The sequence below is a fragment of the Palaemon carinicauda genome, chromosome 22 (genome assembly GCF_036898095.1).
Source record: "Palaemon carinicauda isolate YSFRI2023 chromosome 22, ASM3689809v2, whole genome shotgun sequence".
NCBI lineage: Eukaryota > Metazoa > Arthropoda > Malacostraca > Decapoda > Palaemonidae > Palaemon > Palaemon carinicauda.
Window position 1 is genome coordinate 89465860 of NC_090746.1, and position 19630 is coordinate 89485489.

Here is a 19630-nt window from a genome sequence, read left to right on the forward strand (position 1 = left end):
ATAATCTTTCAAAAGTAGCTTAAAAGCTTGATTTGGCAAATCAATTGATAATTTGGATGCACCATCCACCTCTTCATTACTCAAAACCCCAACATGGACAGGAATCCTACTTATTTCTATATTTACCCCATCGAAATAGAACATGTCAACGAGGTCTTTAATTTTATAAACCAATTGATTCTTATGAGTGAAACCATCTAAGGTTCTATGACACTTCTTGGATCAGTATAAATCACAAACTTATGTTTCTCCTTATCTTCAGTTATTTTGATAATATCCATTGCTAATATAGCGACTGATAGTTTAGATGTAAATACTGATGCTTCACTGGGTAATCAGAGGTTACTCATTTTGTCTGGGGACAGTCCAACGCAGCCAGCACTCATTAAAGAATTAGAACCATCAGTATTAATAGCATAATGAATTACTTTCCTTTGAACATGTTCCAAGGGATGTTGTTTAAAGTGACTAGGAGCATAGCTATTTTTCTTTAACAAATTATAAAGATAAGTGCTTATTTTTGCTTTCCTTAACGTCCAAGGTGGAGGAGAAAGATATAGTTGAATAATGTTCATTCTGGTGTTCGTAGATTGTAATAGCCCATTTGCTCTTATTGGAAATGATGGTTCACAATTGTTCATAAATGTATCAGCATGGTTGAAGAGCTTCTTGTTTGGAGAATTGGGGGATAGGATCTTTAATGCACATGGTTGCAAAAATCTCGATGTAGGGACAAGGATGGTTCCCCACTTTCACATAGCACTCAGATTGATTTGGAGTTTTCTGGCATCATGACCTCGAAGGTTTTTGACGCTGATATCGTTTGTTATAAAGAATAAAAGGGCATTCCATTTAAAACCATAAAAGGGAAGATGTTTTTATAAAATTTAAAAAGCTTTCAGAAGACCTGCTTCTGAAATAAAGATAAAAATACCACTAGCAGTGTATATCACATCTTACCCGAGAATCTTGGCAAGAATGAACTTGCCATCCTCACTTCGAGCTTCAAACAGATGTCTATTTCTTGAGGTGCTAAAAAGTGGGGCATTCATTCAACAAGATCTAAAGACTCCATTACAAAGTCTTAGGCTTCCAGTCTGTAATTAATCTGAAGACTTTAAAGTAGCTTCAAACTGATCCATGTATTGGGCTACCATAATCTAGTCTCGATAACATTAATGCTTTATAGATTATCAATAAAGTTGATAACTTTTTCATTAGGTTTAGAGCATTATTACATTTGGATTTGATGTAAGATACATGAGGTTTCTAATTGAGGTGTGTATTGAATATTAGTCCCAAATATTTTACCTAATTTTCGAATTGAATTTGAGTGTTGCCTTATGTGAGGTTTATTTCTTGTTTTTCTTCAATCTAACATTCTTATAAAACATTACTGCTTGTTTTTTTTCCTGCAGAAAGTTTGAAACCAACAGATGCAGTTCAAACTTATATTTTTTTAATGAATTTGTTTAAAATACGCGGTAGGTGATGAAGACTGTTTGACGAGTATTACATTGCAAAGCGTCTACGTAAAGGGCTTTGCACTTTTTGGGGCATTTGAGCAACTATGTCATCAAGTGCCATTTGAAGCACTACCTCTGGGGACACCACAGGCTAGGTTGTAAGTTTTGGAATAAACATTCTATATACGAATTTGGAATGTTCTTCCACTAGTAAAATTTCTAATAAAACAAAGGAGGTACCCTTGAAAACCAGAATCATGTAAGGATTTTAGTATTGAATGCATCGAGGTAGTATTGTATGCCTGCTGAATGTCAAAAAATTACTACTGGGATTTGCTTTCATTCAAAACCTCTACGTATATAATTTTCCAAATGAGGAACTAAATTCAAGGCAGATAGCTCTGATTGGAGCCAAATTGTGTTTGATGAAATGTTGTTATGCTATAAACACCAATTTAATTTATAATTTACAATTTTTCCTGTAATTTGCAAGCACAACTAGTCAAAATCGGTCTATAATTGTTTGGGTTGATGGAATTTTTTCCTGATTTAGCAACTGGTATTACTGTTGCATGTTTCCACGTGTGTGTGTGTGTGTGTGTGTGTGTACTTAGAATTAACATAATATCTGACTTTTGGTTTAGTTACACCCCTATGGTAAAATTCTATATCTAAACATTTGCAACGTAATATCCAGTTATCCTGCAGCTTCTTTTTTTCTATTTTCAGATTCTGGACCCCAAGTTATCCATCATAGCATCCTCAATGGAATCACACGTGTACGGCACTGAAGAAAAGAACCTTACACGTCTAAGTTGTATTCATAGGAAGGTGACAACTAAAGTCTTCCTTTCTGTGTTTCAGAAGGGTTCTCCTGGTAGATCTAACTACTCGTCATTGCTAGATTACTACAATGCTGAAGGTATTCCGAACTTTAAAAAGCATCTCTCTGCACCCCAGAAGGAAAGAATCCAGAATGATTGCGAAGGAGAGACATTTGATATTACACTTTTGTTCAAGTGTCTTCGCTATGGGAGTCATGGCCTGGCCAAAGATGAAGAAATCTGGAAACCACAACAAATTGATATAGCAGGCATAGAATCTCTTATAACCATAGCAAAAAATAAAAGGAATGATCTTGCTCATGGTGATAAATTGTCCTACACGAACGAAGAGCTCTTTAAGGAGGCACAGGAGACTAAAGATGTCTTGACTAGGATTCTGAGATTTAGTGGACAGATATACAGTCTTGAACAACAAATAATTGACCGTGAAATTGATGATGTAGAACATGAAATCTCAAAATACCTTAATGGCAAATTCGAAGCAAAGACATTTGAGGAATACAAGAAAGAACTATTCTTCGAGGCTCAATCAGAACTGGTTAATGACGAAGGTGTAAAGGAAATGCTCAAACAATATGACATGGCTTTCGAAAATGAAATAAGCACTGTAAACCATTTACTTGAGCTGAAACTCCCTTTATGTGAGGTTTTTACAGAGATGAAACTTATAGAAGGGCTATCATCTGGAGAGGAGGCTGCTGTCTCTTATGAGGACGTTTTGTGCGATAAGAGTTCAAGTAAAACAAATGAGATTATTGTCATAGATGGGGAAGCTGGAGTTGGCAAAACTACGTTGACAAAAAAGATTGTACATGATTGGAGAGAGAGGGAAAGTAACATGAAATACCTAGACACATATGACATTTTACTAAAATCTGAATGCAGAAACTCAGCCATAAAGTCATTCGAGGATTTACTATACCACCTTATGCCAAGGATATCCAAGATATTCAAGCCTGGTGATCTGAAAAATGTGGTACTTGCCCAGAGGGTCTTGGTCATACTAGATGGTCTAGATGAACTAAATATGTCTTCAGACAATTTGTTGAAGGAAATTCTTGACTTTAGAATAAATTTTGGAATAACATTGTTGATCACAACAAGACCTGAAAAGTTAAACTTCCTGAAGCAGAGAGTGAGTTACAACCAATTGAAGCACATCCAGCTTATGGGAATTCCTCTGGATAGAAGGAATGAATTTATCACTGGATATCATGTTCAGATCACTAAGCAATATCAGCATACACAAGACTTACAAGGCTTATTGGAATACTTGAAAAGAACAGAACATATTCTAGCAGATTTATGGAGGTTGCCATATAACCTCTCTCTGTTAAGTATACTATGGGCTTTTGACCACATGAATGTTCTTAAAATTAACACTGCCCCTGAATTGTATAATGAAATATTTAGACTGTATAAAACCAAACTGAAAAAAAGGCTGCAGGAACGTACGCCACCTGATGAATCTCTGTTGAGTAGAAAGGTTGACTTATTCTTGTATAGTTTAAGCAAGGAATCCCTCACGGGATTAATGAATGATCATATTAACCTACCACAGCAAGCCTATGAAAGACTGAAGGAGGTTTGCTTAAAAATACAAGTTCCCATTGAAGAGATGATTAGCGCATTCCTAAGACGGGTTCCCAGTGAAGAAGTAATATACTCATTTCCCCATAAAGGACTCCAAGATTTTTTCGCAGCATTGTACATTTTCCTAGAAATAACTGGTGATGATCATCTGTATGAAATAGATGATATAATGGAAGCAGTCACCGAATGCCTCATTGAAAAAAAAGTTTCACCAAAAGTGAGTCATACCATTATAAGGACAGTAAAAGATGAGATAACAAATAGACAAACAAGTAAAAGAGGAGGTTTTATAACACAGGTTATTCGAAATCTGTGGAAGAAATTCATGGTTCTTCTCAGTACGAATTAGGAAAATTTCAGAATATGCTCTTTTGTTTGATTGGTATGTTTTCTTCTGAAAAGGCTCAAATTGACGAGGATGTGAAATTAGAAGCCTTAGAGCTTCTTCAGTCGACTGGCATGACAAGTCAAGATTCGTGGATCAGAATACTTAATTCCGTCAAGTGTGATAAACAGACTGCTGCCTTCATTAGCAAACAAAATAAAGTTTTCATCGGAAACGTTCAAATAACAGATTCATCAGTATCTGCTTACATTGCTCTCTTGAAAGCCTTGAAGACACCTCTCAAGGACGCCAGCACAGTGAAGATAGACATCAATATTAAGGGAGAGCTAGTGGGAGCTCATGATTTATTCTCTCTAATTAATTCCTTTCAAATGAAAATTAGGAAGCTGCTTATAACTGAAAAAAATCACAAGGAGTACACTGATATGTTAAAGCAACTGTCATCATCCCTGAAAGAGGAAAATCAGATAGAAGTTAATATCATTGCTGATGAAGACTTGAATAAGATCAGTGACTTACTAAGTGAAGTGAAAAAACGTAATTTTAAAGTCACGAAAATAAAGTTATGTAATCTTGAGGTTCTTGATTCAAATGTTGTCGAGTATGTAAGAACACTAAAGTTGCTTCCAGAGTTGTCACCAGATGCTAATCACTGTAGTGCTAAAATTGGAATTACTGGTGATCTAACTGGTGGGGATGAGCTTCTGGAACTACTCGCATGTCATCATTTCAAAGTGAAGGAACTCTTGGTAAATGAAAATAATTATGAAAAGTATATGATCCAACTGGAAATATTGACCAACTCTTTGAGAGACAAAAGGAATCTGGAAATCGTCTTACGTATTGATGAAGATTTGCGGAATCTCATTCCTCTAATGAATCTTATCAAGGAAAACCACTATCAATTCAGTGTATTTGAAGTCAGGGATATTAAAATAAATGACGCGAGCCTTAACGAATATGTCGAGACCTTTAAGAAAATGCCAGCACTCCTAGATAATGTAAATAACACTTGCGTAGATATTGAAATTTCTGGGGACTTGAAAGGAAATAGTGATTTACTTGACTTAATAAGTCTTAATCATTTCATAGTCAAGCAATTTCTGGTGACAGAACACAATTTCAATACTTACACAGCAATGTTAGAAGGCATGACAACGACCTTCAAGACAGTAAGTAATGTTGAAATGAACTTGGTTATCGACAAGGACATAACTGCCATTAGCAGGCTGGTAAAAGAAATAAGAAAAAAAAATTTCAGTATTAAAAGCTTCGGAATAAGAGACATCACAATAGATGATTCAAACATAACTTTGTACATCCTTATCCTAAGATCTTTGTCTACACAATGTAGAAATGACGAAAAACCAAGTGTCAATATTGCCATCAGTTACGGTGGCACAGTCACTGATGATTTGTTCAGACTTATCAGTATCCACGAAATAAGTGTAAAGAGCATCTTAATAACAGACGCAAACTTAAAGGGTTGTTTGAATTTACTGGCACAGCTTAAACATATACCAAAAGATAAAAGGACTGTAGAAATTGATATACAAGTAAATGCTAGTCTGTTAAGCATACAAAACCTTTTGACAGAGATCAATAACCAAGAATATAAATTGAGAAAACTAAACGTTGATAGGGGAGAGATGATGATCAATAGTACTAACGCAAGTGAGTACATATTGGCATTAGAGTCCCTGCCAGAGCTTGATAAAAACTCGTATGAAGGGACAGTTCATGTACGCATAAGTAGAAAGACATCAGGTATTGACGACGTTCTTCAGCAACTAGCAAGAAATAAATTCAGGGTAAACATAGAGCTTTTTCCCGATTTCAAGAACCCTACAAAATCAACGGCATCTAACACCATTCTTAACGTCCTCTTCGCAGAGTAAGGAACTTCCTTATATAATTCAAAGTATCATAGCCTTACTGTTACTTGACATCAGTTCTGTTTACTGTAATATGAAGATGCAAAAATTATTAACCTAAAGGCAATTAGAATACCTTTCTAATGGTCACAACTAGGCATGGTAAGATTAGTTATATAGATTTTCTTATAAATGTACTTTATCTTCTGAGGCATCAATTTTTTTAGATGTTTGTATATAATAAGTTATTTTTTTTTCTTTAAGAGGAATATGATGTAAGCTTTAAGGGTATTTCAACTTTAACAATAGTGAAGGATCACAACAGCTCCTGGTGACTGTGTGACCATTTTCTGTTCAGATAAACTGCTACCATTTGCTGTAGGATTTCCAAAAGTAATTTTCACTGTCTCCATCGATGTACACAAAAACAAAATTCACTCACACATAAACATTCACACACACACACACACACACACACACATATATATATATATATATATATATATATATATATATATATATATATATATATATATATATATATATATCCAAAGTATTATAATAACCGGTCATCGATAGACCTATAGACAGACAGAAGAGTAGCAGCAAATCATTTGCATAAGTGGCCAACTACCTGGCGATGATCCCTTTGCCTAAGTCATAAACCACCAGAGTTCATCCTTGATTCAAAATCTAAAGGAAGAAAGGCATTCTGACATGCCTTTTTTTTATCATCAGAGTCAGGTCCTTCAAACTGCTTCCATCCCTAACAGGTGCCAAGTTGATAAGTATGCGGGGAGGATTTGTAGAGGGCTGCAGCTTCCCCCAACTCTGAAGAGATTATGGGCGAGCATTCCTGACGATACTGCATACACTCAACTCAGGGACTACCTCAGTGCTGGCCATGAATTAACGGCTTTAAGTAAGTGCTCTATTTCTCTCTCTCACTCTCAATATATTTCATCAGGATAGATATATATATATATATATATATATATATATATATATATATATATATATATATATATATATATATATATATATATATATATATATATATATATATATATATATATATATATATATATATATATATCTATCTATCTATCTATATATATATATATATATATATATATATATATATATTCATATATATTATCATTACGGCTGGTGAATTACATAAACTCCCGAGCTCCAAACTCACCTGCTTATTTTTACATAAATCTGTTATACAGTACTTGAAAAATACCAGAGCTCTGAGAATATTATGCAACTCCAAGATGGCAATATATATGAACACTGAATATCAAAAGGTCTCTTACGTTACTCGAAACAAAACTAGGTGATTACTTATGTGAACTATTCTAAAACCAACCTCTTACTTCAGTTCTTAGTCAGCGATAGCAAGCAAAGTACTGAGAAAAAATATTAGTGATCGAAATAATACTCACTTTACAAAAATAAATATATTATATAAAAAGTTAACAATAATTCAGAAGAATTAACACCAAAAAAATTTCACTCGAAATATTAAATCTGAACTGAACTTTAGACTAAGACAAAAGAAAGACACTTTGAAAAAATTATACAATCACTTGTTTCACTGGAAATTAATTCATGGAAATATTTAATTTTGGTAATTTATGAAAGGAGTTAAGACTTTAATACTCTAATGAACATACAATTATGAAATTTACATATAGGTAACTGTTACACTTAACGTCTTTTGGTTCACACAAGAATACAGAATGGTTAAGCAAAAAATTTAATGCACTTCTGTGTAACTTAAATCTCACAAGGCCAGTTACAAAAATTCATGTTTAGATGCACTTACATTAACATACTACACTTGAATTAACACCCAATAATTTCACCAAGGTTTGAACAACACTATACACAATATATGTTGGGTAGTAATCGCTAATCAAGTTTAAGAGGACACACACTTGAGAGGAGAGAGGGCAGCGGACGTTGGCTCTTTCTAAGGGATAAGCTGGATCTCTTCTGCTGCTATACATTCCTATGGTCCTATTTTTTATCATATTGACTTAATGTGTCTAGAATTTTCTAGCAGATCATTCTCGTAGTGTGTGTGGGGGGGTGGGGGATGCCCACCACACCAGCAGAGTAATTTTAAGAAGGGGTACTAACCTTGCTTGCAAGGCAACTCTCACTCAGCTAATTCCACCCACCTCCCTCTTGTAACTTTTGTTTTAAGAGTAAATCTAATCGGAGACTCTTCATGCACTTTCTAACCACGTGGAAACATAAAAATGACATAATCCCTCGTGCTCATACTTCGTGTGTATCATACAGCATACCTAAACGAAATTACATAAGACTTCATAAAAAACTATGTGAAATAAAAAGTTAATTCTTAAAAGTAACGTAAATATACATATACTAAATTGAATGAAAATACATGAGTGGAACTCACCTTACGAGTTGGCTATACATCTCTTAAATACAAAAATAAAATTCATGAATAAAATATTTACTCTTGTGCTAGACCAGCTTCATAAGTATATATATATATATATATATATATATATATATATATATATATATATATATATATATATATACATATAAATTACATATATATATACATATATATACATATATAAATACACATACGTATATATACATACACACATATATGTATATATATATATATATATATACATACATATACATATATATATATATATATATATATATATATATATATATATGTATACATATATATATATATGTATATATATATATATATATATATATATATATATGTATACATATATATATATATATATATATATATATATATATATATATATATATATATATACATATATATATATGTGTATACATATATATATATATATATATATATATATATATATATATATATATATATATATATATATATATATATATATTATATATATATACCTACACACATACATATATATGAATAACAATTTTTGAAAGTGAAATAGACAGACAGCCCCTGCGTCATTCTATAACAGACTTGCTCTCCCTTTCGATCCTGTATCTTCTCCTAGGTGTTTGCGTCAGCCTTAATTTGGACACGACGGTTCTCAGGCCCTTACCTGGTAACCTGAAGTACCTGCCCAGTCTGTATCTACCCGACGTGTCCACCGAGGAAAACGTTTTGAAAGCCTTCGAAATTACCAACAAGCTCACGCCGTCAACACGGTAACAGTCAGTTTGAAGTTTTTTTGGCAGGTCTTTACTATGTTCCTAGAAAATGTTGCCTATTGTGTTGTTTATTAGTTGATTTACTTGCCAAATTCAGTTGTCTGACGCAGAGTATAGATTATATTACCGATTATTTTTTAATCATTAACTCTGCCAGAGCCTCCTTGTTAAGTTTTTAACTGTTCTTGGTTTTATTAACGTTTTCTTATCATCAAATTCTACTTTTGTTTCTCTGTTATCAATTGAATCATCTCTCATATCTGTTGAAAAATACTTAACAACCCCATCACACGGGTTAATTGTTTTGTAATAATAAAAGTAGAAATATTCATAAGAACAGAAATAGGAACAAAGTAATGGAAAGTAAATTATTCATAATAATCCTTCACCTTTTCTTCCTCATCCTCATATCCCATTCCTTTATCCAAGTGTTTCCCAACATTATTTTAGTTGTAACCCAAAATACAGCATTAACCTGAACCAGGGATTCACAAATGTAGTAAAAAATCCAACCCATTTCATGTTACAGTTATACTTGCAACTGTATTTGTTAACGTTATTCTATTTTTATAAGTTTATATTGTCTAACATAACTAATTCTAACAAATTTGAAATGAAAAAGTAAACAAGTTTTAGAAAAAACACGAACTTATACTTGTATATCACAATAAAAATTAAGCTTTTCTTTAGTGGCTAGTAATATTTTTTATATTGTTTTTTTTTAAAAAACTTGAGTGATTCATAATGTTAATATAATTAATCATATATGATAAAAAATGGCTTATGCAAGAATCAAGTAAGATACCTTGGGAATAACCAGGGACCAAATTGAAAGAGAGACTACAAAAAATTGTAAGATTAAGTTTATTTTTGTATTCATTGTTAGAGCACATTACTTCTTAGGGAGAGATTTACAATTACCTCAAGGCATTATCTGCTCAGATCAATTACCACACTTTATGGAAACAGATGGGAAAAATCTCTTCTTTTTACCCTTCTTTTGAAAATATGCATTCAGGAAAAAACCCATCACTGTCCTCCTGAAGTAAATCAAGTACATTATTCAAAATCAAAATTTGACCGGGTGTGAACTATTACTGTTACTTTTCGAAGACCATACGGCGACCCTCAGAAAATCCTTGCTACTCTCAATTGGGTCGTGGCAGGGAAGTTGGGAATCACTGTTCTATCCAATCAACTGCATGTGCAACTAAACATATCAAACTGACAGTCATTTTACTTTTCAACAGAGAACTAGCGTATGTGTTCTTCCCGCGACTGAAAATTGCCCACGACCAAGATGTCAGAAGCTTCATTTCAAAGATGAGGTCTCTAAGAATTCAAGATTCAATTGTTCTGCCAAGCTCACTCCAGATTCAGTTGAAAGAGGAAATCACAGGTCTCAAAATTGAATGGTAAGTTAATTTTTGTCTCCGTCTCCCTATTGCAACTGCCAGAACAAGGAAACGAACAAACACATTTGTTTCCTTTTGATCATTTAGTCATTCAAATTCTCCTCTCTCAAAATATTTTTGACGTTCATACCATTTCAGTCCTGCCTTTGGGAGGTCTTACAGATATAAATGGGTAAATCCGCTTCTGGAAAGAAGGCTTTTTCAATCCTATTTATGATAACTTCTTGTAAAGTTATTAACCCCTTTCTGTCATATTTTCTTAGTAGGACTGAATTGAAAACTCAAGTTTGATGACTAACTATATCTGTGTATCGTAGTTTCCTTATCCAAGTTTATACATATTAATTTGAACAATTTTTCATTCAGGTAACCCAACAAAACCCATTACGCCAAAGGTTAATCAGTTTAATACTTGCAGGTGATTAAAAGTTGTATAATGTAGTCTGGTTTCTATTTACTTACTAACTGTTTACTTAGCTGATCTGCCTGTCAAAAACCTATTAATAAATGAAAATTCTGGTACACACTGAAATCTCGCATAGCATTTAGCTTTATCCTAATATAGGATAGCTTGAATTTTATAGACATTGGAAACTAGCTCTCTTCTATTTGTATGATCTCATTGCGGAAAGGGAAAATTAGTTATCCTCACCTGTGGTGATATCAAGGAGGGATTTTAAGGGTAACTGAAACAAGATCATGGAGCTCCCAGCAATTACTGATGCTATGTAACAAAGGTTTTATGGAAGATTCAGGAGGCCTAGGAAAGGATACTTTATAAAATTGTGAGAACATCTTCCTTTCAGAGCAGTGATTATGCCACGGGTAAAAATTCAAGTACATATTCTGCAATATTCAAGGGGCTATATCTAATTCCATGGCCATTTTCTGCATAATGTTGATGAGTTTAGCATCGGAGAAATTGGTGAATAGATTATTTACATCAAGCAATTGAGTGTAATCTTGTGTAGTTACGGCCTTCAGTGAACTAAGGAGTTCATAAGAAAATTGATAAGAACTTGTGAGGGTTTAGCATCCTCACAAGTATTTTGCTACAGCCACTCAGCAGGTACAGGCAAGCAATTGCAGATGCTTGAATTTGAAATAATCTAAAGTAGAAAGCTTGAACTGTATCATTAGAGTCTATGAAATTCCAATTTCTCCCTTTTAGTGAATTAGTATAGTAATAAAGTTTTTCCAAGCTGTAGGTATAGAGCACTCTTGCAGACATTTTGTGTAAAGTTAGATTCGAACTGAGAGAGCAGATTCCCCAGGTTCGAGAGCTCTATTGCCCGTCACAATGCTTCTACATGGAAATGATATTCCCTGTTGAAGCATGTGACTTCATCAAGGCATTCTCTCGTTAAGAGGGCTGTTTGATCGAATTCCATCACAGAATTATATCTAGAATTACATCAATTGTCTCCATATTATGAATAATTACCTGAAATTATCTCAATCAATATACATCTTCCTTTTATCATGTAACAAATTTCCAAATTCCTACATCATTTACTTGCATTTCACAGATATTACTTAATTTCATTCCTTGTTTTCTCAACTATCATCTCTGCAAAATAACTATATTTTCATCTCTAAGATACATATTTGATATCAGTATTGTCCATTACTTTTGCTAGCAGAAATTAGCCTAATATAATTATTTCCATTTATTGACATTCTACACAGTATTTGACATGCAAGAGTGACTTGCATATTTCCCTTTTCCAGGACCCTAAAATATCGAAATCTGGAATTATCCACTTTATTGTTCAATTGGCACTCGTTACGTGGGGCAACAGAAGAATGAATGAATGTATTTCTCTAATCTATATTACGTCTCTCTCTCTCTCTCTCTTCTCAAGTACGAGCATTTCTTTCTTAAATTAGAATTTATATTACATCTTTCTTTCTCTAAAATGTTTATGGACTAGCCTAATATAAAAAATAGAACAATTCCTTACATCTTTTGAAGATGAAATTGAAAGCTCTCTTTCTCTCCTCTCTCTCAGGGACAGAAACATCGGTTTATTTTGTCATCATAATAAAAGATTTGTGTTCATTGTATGCCTTACAAGCATACATTATAGTAGATGTCTTATAGCAAAGGAAGCAAGCGGACATTTTCCTAATATTTCTGTATTTACTTTGAGGAATTTCAACTATTGCTGGGGTACCTAGAGCAGAACACCCGTGAAAACGGAAGCATTACTGTATGTATATATATATATATATATATATATATATATATATATATATATATATATCTATATCTATATATATATATATATATATATATATATATATATATATATATATAGATATATATATATATATATGGATATATATATATATATGTATACATACATATATATATATATATATATATATATATATATATATATATATATATATATATATATACTTTGTTCTTTTTATTTTAAGATCTCTTTTGTCTCCATTTTTATTATTTCTATTTGCATGGGAATTTAAACTAATTCTTAATGCTAGAATACTAATTTTGGTAATAATATCAATCACAATAATGATGATGATGATAATACTAGCAATAATAGATAATGCAGCCTTATATAACCTTGATTAATCATGCACATATGTAAATAGACATATGGTTCTATCATGAAATTGTGTTCATCCTTGAAATTTTTATTGCAGGGACATGCCTGTAGGTGGAGAACCTGGTACTCTTGCTGATATGGATTCTTGGTGGTCCCCTGCCTAACCGGTGCCCTTTGGTAAATTACTTGCTTGACATGGCATTTGATGGTTTTGCATAATGTGCTCATCTATTAAAAGATGACATTCGATATTGATATGTTAACTTGAAGAAGGTGATTCCAGATATGTTTAACTACAATAGGAGAATTAAGCTTATAATAGATTAAGCTATCTAGTAGTACTAGATAGCGCAGTTAATTCTAACAGTGTAACATTTTATTTTGCAGTGCTCAATATCACAGAGTAGAGTATTATCATTATAGCTTACTGTTCCTTGGCAACCCTATATATCAACATGTATACGATACGAGAAACACGACTATTCAAGAGTGAAGTTTGACACTAATTAATGATTGGGATTAGTAACATTAAGAATCTTAGATGATTGATAATATAAACATATCTTTCATAACTATTAAAATCATCTTAACCTTAGCAAATCATTAAAAGATTAGCTTTCCTGAAAATTAATATTGATTTATCTGTGTGGTTTAACAGCCTTAACTGAACCTTGACGATAAAGAGACACATGCTATTATTAGGTAAGGTATTGAATTATCATTTTAGACCGATATAATTACCTGATCCTTAATCAAAGGATGCAAAATGCTTGTTGAAACATTGGCTTGCTTCAGATTGTTAACATTAACTCATTCTCGATTAAAGAGAGCAAATTTCTGGATGAAAATTATTCTCAAATTAAAATAATGATCTTACCATACATTTTCACAATTTCATAAAAGGTAAGATATGAATCATGTCATGTGTCTCTTGTAAAATAAAGAAGTTTTTATTTAGAAAACCTTCCGATTCTTTTATTTGAATATCCGATGAATAGGTTATTTCAGAAAATTCATCATCATCATCTCCTCCTACGCCTATTGACACAAAGGGCCTGGAAAAAGACGTGGTCTGAGTCTTTCTGCTCCATAAGAGAAATCTTCAGGCTGGCGTATACAGGCAGCACTCAATCAGAAGGCTCAGAACTGTTGTCCAATGGTTTTTCTAATCCCAAGCTCTCATCCATAGGAGCCTGGGGAGGGTCAAGGTCATCAACTTATCTGCGGGCACAGACTTCAGACCCCGGAAGGGAGAAGGTATGGGAGAAGGAACTGAAACCTCCGCAGGTGGCAACCCTACTCTACTGGTGTAAACGAGACGTCTCATGGAGATCTCGAGCCTCTGCTGGTTTGGTGATGGTGATGGTGACTGTCACCTGGGTGAGGGGTAGACGCTGGGTGACCTTGTTTCCTCTTCTATAGGTTGATTGGAATAATGCCAAACCTTTCCCACTCAAGGTCCCAGCTTGTGTTCAAGGCCTTCGTACTAAGGTACTGCTGAGGGGAAGGAGAGTGAGGAGTGACTGGAAGAGGAATCTGCTTAACAGCAGTGCTTCTGCACCCAGGGTCAGCTGGACTATTCCTCCCAGAGGACTTCGAAACTTCCAAAGGGATCGTTAGCGCACCCTGTGGTAGGAACATTGGAGGATGTGGGTTGGTCCGGAAACCACCTCCAAAACTGCTTGCACCAGGTCAGCAAACCATGGAGCGTTTTTCGTAAAGGCGAGGGAGTACATTGGGGCGCCACAAGAGTGCTTCTGTTGTATGGGTGTAATTCCTAAGAAGGGGCGAAGACGACCGGGTGGAATGGTCAGCAAGGCAAATAAGGTCTCGCAAACTTGCTACTGTGAGCATGGAGAGCAGCAGTTATCGTGCACAGATCTTAGTCAGGCGGAGGAGCTCACAATCCCACCTCGCTAATGCTTGGTGGATGGGGGCGAAAAAAAAATGCAAGACTCTTGCTCGTCCTTCCCCCTGCACGAGGTTGAAGAGCAGTCTTACTCTCTCCTACATGAGGAGGGATTCAGTTGTAAGGAGGCGAAGAAGGCTAGGCTGTTGCTGTGTGCTGGCACCTAAGCAGAACAGCAGGTACAGATCACAAAGGAACTGGCCTTAAAAAACGGCAAATGTTGTGTAGTGTCTTACGGATATGCCACCAAGAGACGGGAGCTGTAAACAGCCGCCTAACCCCACTGTCATCGAATCTTAGAAAAGCTAGAGGAAGGTATCGACAAATCAAACACATGGTTGTGGGAGTCAAATGGGGGCAGGGGGGTGGGGGACCACTCAGTAAAGGGGCGTGTTGCTCATAATTGAGACAGATGCTCTTCACCTGGAGGAGGAGCTCCCTGTAGTGCACCTTCAACATGCTGAGCAAGCTCAGGTTGGAGCAGGCATCATATCTTGTGAGCTGCGAAGTGCACAGTTCTACACAAGGATTTTTGTAATTTTTTTTTGCATAATATAGGAGATGGCTACTGATATTAAGCTTAAGGATTATATAATGTGCAGTACAATTATTAAGAAAGAATTAAAGAAAAAAGGGACATTATTTTGAATTCTATCGATAATGTGGAATTAGGGTGTGCTGCAGCTCCACAATACTGTACATACATGCCTACACAAGCCACCCTGGTTAAAACTTATTCTTGTATCTTGCAGCATTTAATACAATATTAAAATTGGGTCTGAAACTCTGAGGAAAGCCAAGTTTCCCCTGGTCAGATACAATTGTGTCTAACGTAAGATTCTCGGTAAAATTATAGAACAGTACAATAAACGGTTTATAGAAAATAATACTGTTTTTTTTTCATGAATTTTGTGGTGCTTAAAATGTTTTCATAATGATTTCTGGAAGAAATTCATGGTATTTAAGTTATGATGGGTCGAATACCATAACTAAAAAGCTATGGTTTTGTGCTAGGTATCGTCATAAACTACATTCGATATACCTGAAAATGTACAGTGTAACAGTCTCATTGCATGATATTCAAATTACCTTTCTTAAACCTTGTTGTTTCTACCAGTCATCATCATAAAAAAGTTACCGTAATCAAAACCGAATAATAGTAATGAAATACTTTAAAAAACACTGGAGCTTTTTATTGGAAGGACTTCTAGATACATAGAAAACATGCTTTTTTCCATCATATTTTCTATGGTCTTTTGTAGCAGTGTTCAGCATATTACGAATGCCTACTTACATACTGTAATTACGCAAATGATTTGTTGGTTTTTGCTCTGCTGTAGCTCGCTTTGCTTGTGATTAAAAATGATCTCATCAATCCTATGTATTGGGAAACGAAACATGTTTCGCTATACGCATTAGCCCCGTGAACTAGTATTTCGACGTTAATCAGCAATTATACAGACTTAACAAAGGGGTGAGTTGTAGCTTTGCGTTCCAACCTCTGTTTAAACAAGGATTTAATTTCCCTTTCCCTTTATTGGACTAAACATATCACAGACACTTTAATACCAAAACCTTTCATTATTAATATGATAAATAAAATAAAAGCTGCAAATACATTTTGTATAACAGTAATGAAAGTATATAACCAAGCGGTTTAGAATATAAAATGTTGGGTCCTTTATTCCGTTCGGACTTGTAACACAGAACAGAAGCACCACCTATCAGTCTTTTTCTAATCTATCAGGTTGATGGAGACTCCTATGGTATGTGCTAAGATAACAATAGGAGCAAAACAGGTTCTTAAGATAAAATCTCTAACCTAGCTAATGGAGGTTTTTGCCAGTAGTATATTGGACTCAAAATAGTGTATTTACTAAGACCTGTTCAATTACTCAAATTCCATTGTCCTAACTAATATTACATGTTCTACAATTAAACCAGATTCCCTTGGGTTAGGTTTCCTAATGTGATGCATATCACTGGTATTGGTATTGTGACATTTTCTATCTTTAAAATATAATGTATTTGGGTTTTTCTACTTAAAAGCAGCCAAGAAAAGTTATTTCCAGCTGCTTTTCTTTAAGTGTATTTCACTGAAGTCTACCTATGGAAGATAACTATTAATGCAATTACCTCGTTTTATGGTTTCCTCCTCCATAACAACCTTTATTCCCAAAAGCACCATCCCCATTTTCCGATATATGCGGTAGAGAACGAGGAAGGCAAAACTAGTGATTTGTACAAAAAAAAAAAAAAAAAAATATAAAAAAAAAAAAAAATATAAATTAAAAAAAAAAAAAAAAAAAAAAACAGCCAAAATTCAACAATCCAAATTTGTCAACTGAATACTGTACAACAACCTTTAAACTTTTGGCAACCCTACATTAAATATCAATATTTGCTAAATTATCCTATCCTAACGAATGCATAACCTTGGGCTGTCATTTAAAATATATAATTTACATTTGGGTAATTTGCATGCAAATATTTACCTTCACGAAACAGAAGTAACCAGTGCAGGTGATATTCCGATGCAGTAACCACAGGACTACGTTAGGCTAGTGTCTATATACTTCATGTTAGGCTAGAGTGTCTATATACTCTACGTTGGGCTAGAGTGTCTATATGGTCCACGTTAGGCTCCCTCGGTAACCTTATTGCACTCACTTCAGACACACACGTTTGTGTACAACACACTCAATTAAACGGTAAATATCAGCAAAAATCAAATGCGACAAGGAAACACAATTGTATTGAAACTGAAAGTCTGAGCAGAATACATACAAAAAATGGTAATTTTGTATTGTATTACATGGTGTGATTCCGCACAGGAAATATATGATTTCCTATATCAAATAACGTGATTTAACCGATTTTGATGATCATTTCAATCGCAAACAAACAGATCAACCAATTCGGTTAACTATAAGTTGACGAATTAGTTGATGTTATTGCGGATGAAATGGATGTGAAAACCAGTTAAATCACGATATCTACTATAGGAAATCATATATTTCCTGTGCGAAAATCACACAATGAAATACAATACAAATGAACCATATAAATATTAACACTGTTGACATATATATTGAGTTAAAATATTTAAACAACAGATGTAGAGGACGATAACATTAGCAACGTTACCAATGGTTGACAGAACTACCAACGTTGACGAATGGTACACAGTGTTACCAACGACACGATGTCATTACTAGAGATAGAAATGATAAATATTTCCATACGTAAACTAAATAATTTTTCCATATAACTATTACACAATAAATAAAGAGTACCAAAAGGCCACAGAACCTAACAAACCCACCTAACCTTGCCTAGAAGTACCCCGGTCACAAAACACATATAATAAGAATTGGGGAATGACTTACCTTGATACACAGTACTACCAACGGTGACGAATGGTACACAGAACTACCAACAACACGATGTCATTACTAGTGGTAGAAATGCTAAATATTTCCACAGGTATATTAAATAATTTTTCCATATAACTGTTACACAATATATAAAAAGAACAGAAAGGCCACAGAACCTAACAAACCCACCTAACCTTGCCTAGAAGTACCCCGGTCACAAAACACGAATAATGACTATTGAGGAATGATTTACTTTTATGAAGAAAACGACGAAACAACTTGTTGGACACGGAAGGAAGAGACTGACGGATTAACTTCTATGACTGGGATGAGGATGGATGGGGGTCATCGGGATCTTGTGGGTAGGGGGGGTCGATTGACTGTTGTTGTAAAGGAGGGTAGAGGCAACTGGCAGTAATGAAAAAGTGGTGGAGTAACGTATGTTGTGGATAGTAGTGGGTAAAAAAGAACCTGGAAAAATATTGCTTGAAATATTCAGTCTTGATTCCAGGCCTCTAAACCCACTCCTTCACTTCTCTCCAGAGACGTTCTATATTTTAAGTATGGATGGTTGGGTCTAGGGGGTCAACGAAATGCTCCGAATGATTAATAGACTTATGAACGTAACCAATTTCCGACAGTGAGATGTATGCAGACCACTTATCACTGATAATAATACTACCAGGTTTAATATACTTCTGGATGAGGGGAATTAGAGTACAGTAGCAGCATCTCGTTTAGTAGAAAGGGGGGGAACTAAAGGAATAATGAAAAATTTCTTGGACACACACTCAGTACCCCCAAAGACCCATATGGCACTTAACGGTCTACCACGGTTGTATTTAGCTTTACAAAAATGAGTTTCGTCTATTTCAACAGTAACTCCATCACCACCAATCGCCTCTTGATTATCGAAGAAGTATTCGGTAACCTCCGAACAGAAACTTCTCCAATCCACACTAGTTTTCGAAGATATGTCGATACCATCCATGAGGGTCTCATGG

General features: G+C 34.4%; 2 protein-coding genes across 2 annotated transcripts in view; one reads left to right on the plus strand and one right to left on the minus strand.

Annotated features, from left to right (window-relative positions):
- LOC137615962 (uncharacterized) overlaps nucleotides 1-16114 on the plus strand; it is a 25888-nt gene extending 9774 nt beyond the window's left edge. The window contains 7 exon segments of the mRNA XM_068345645.1: nucleotides 263-405; nucleotides 2196-4215; nucleotides 4218-6144; nucleotides 6898-7046; nucleotides 9190-9343; nucleotides 10597-10761; nucleotides 13438-16114. Of these exon segments, the coding sequence (XP_068201746.1) occupies nucleotides 263-405; nucleotides 2196-4215; nucleotides 4218-6144; nucleotides 6898-7046; nucleotides 9190-9343; nucleotides 10597-10761; nucleotides 13438-13504 (4625 nt within the window). The 3' untranslated portion in view covers nucleotides 13505-16114.
- LOC137616612 (anaphase-promoting complex subunit 15-like) overlaps nucleotides 1-18038 on the minus strand; it is a 72046-nt gene extending 54008 nt beyond the window's left edge. Inside the window, exon 1 of the mRNA XM_068346514.1 lies at nucleotides 17745-18038. The gene's annotated coding sequence lies outside the window, so the exon portion shown is untranslated. The remainder of the gene's footprint in view (nucleotides 1-17744) is intronic.
- Between the last annotated feature and the right edge of the window lie 1592 nt (nucleotides 18039-19630).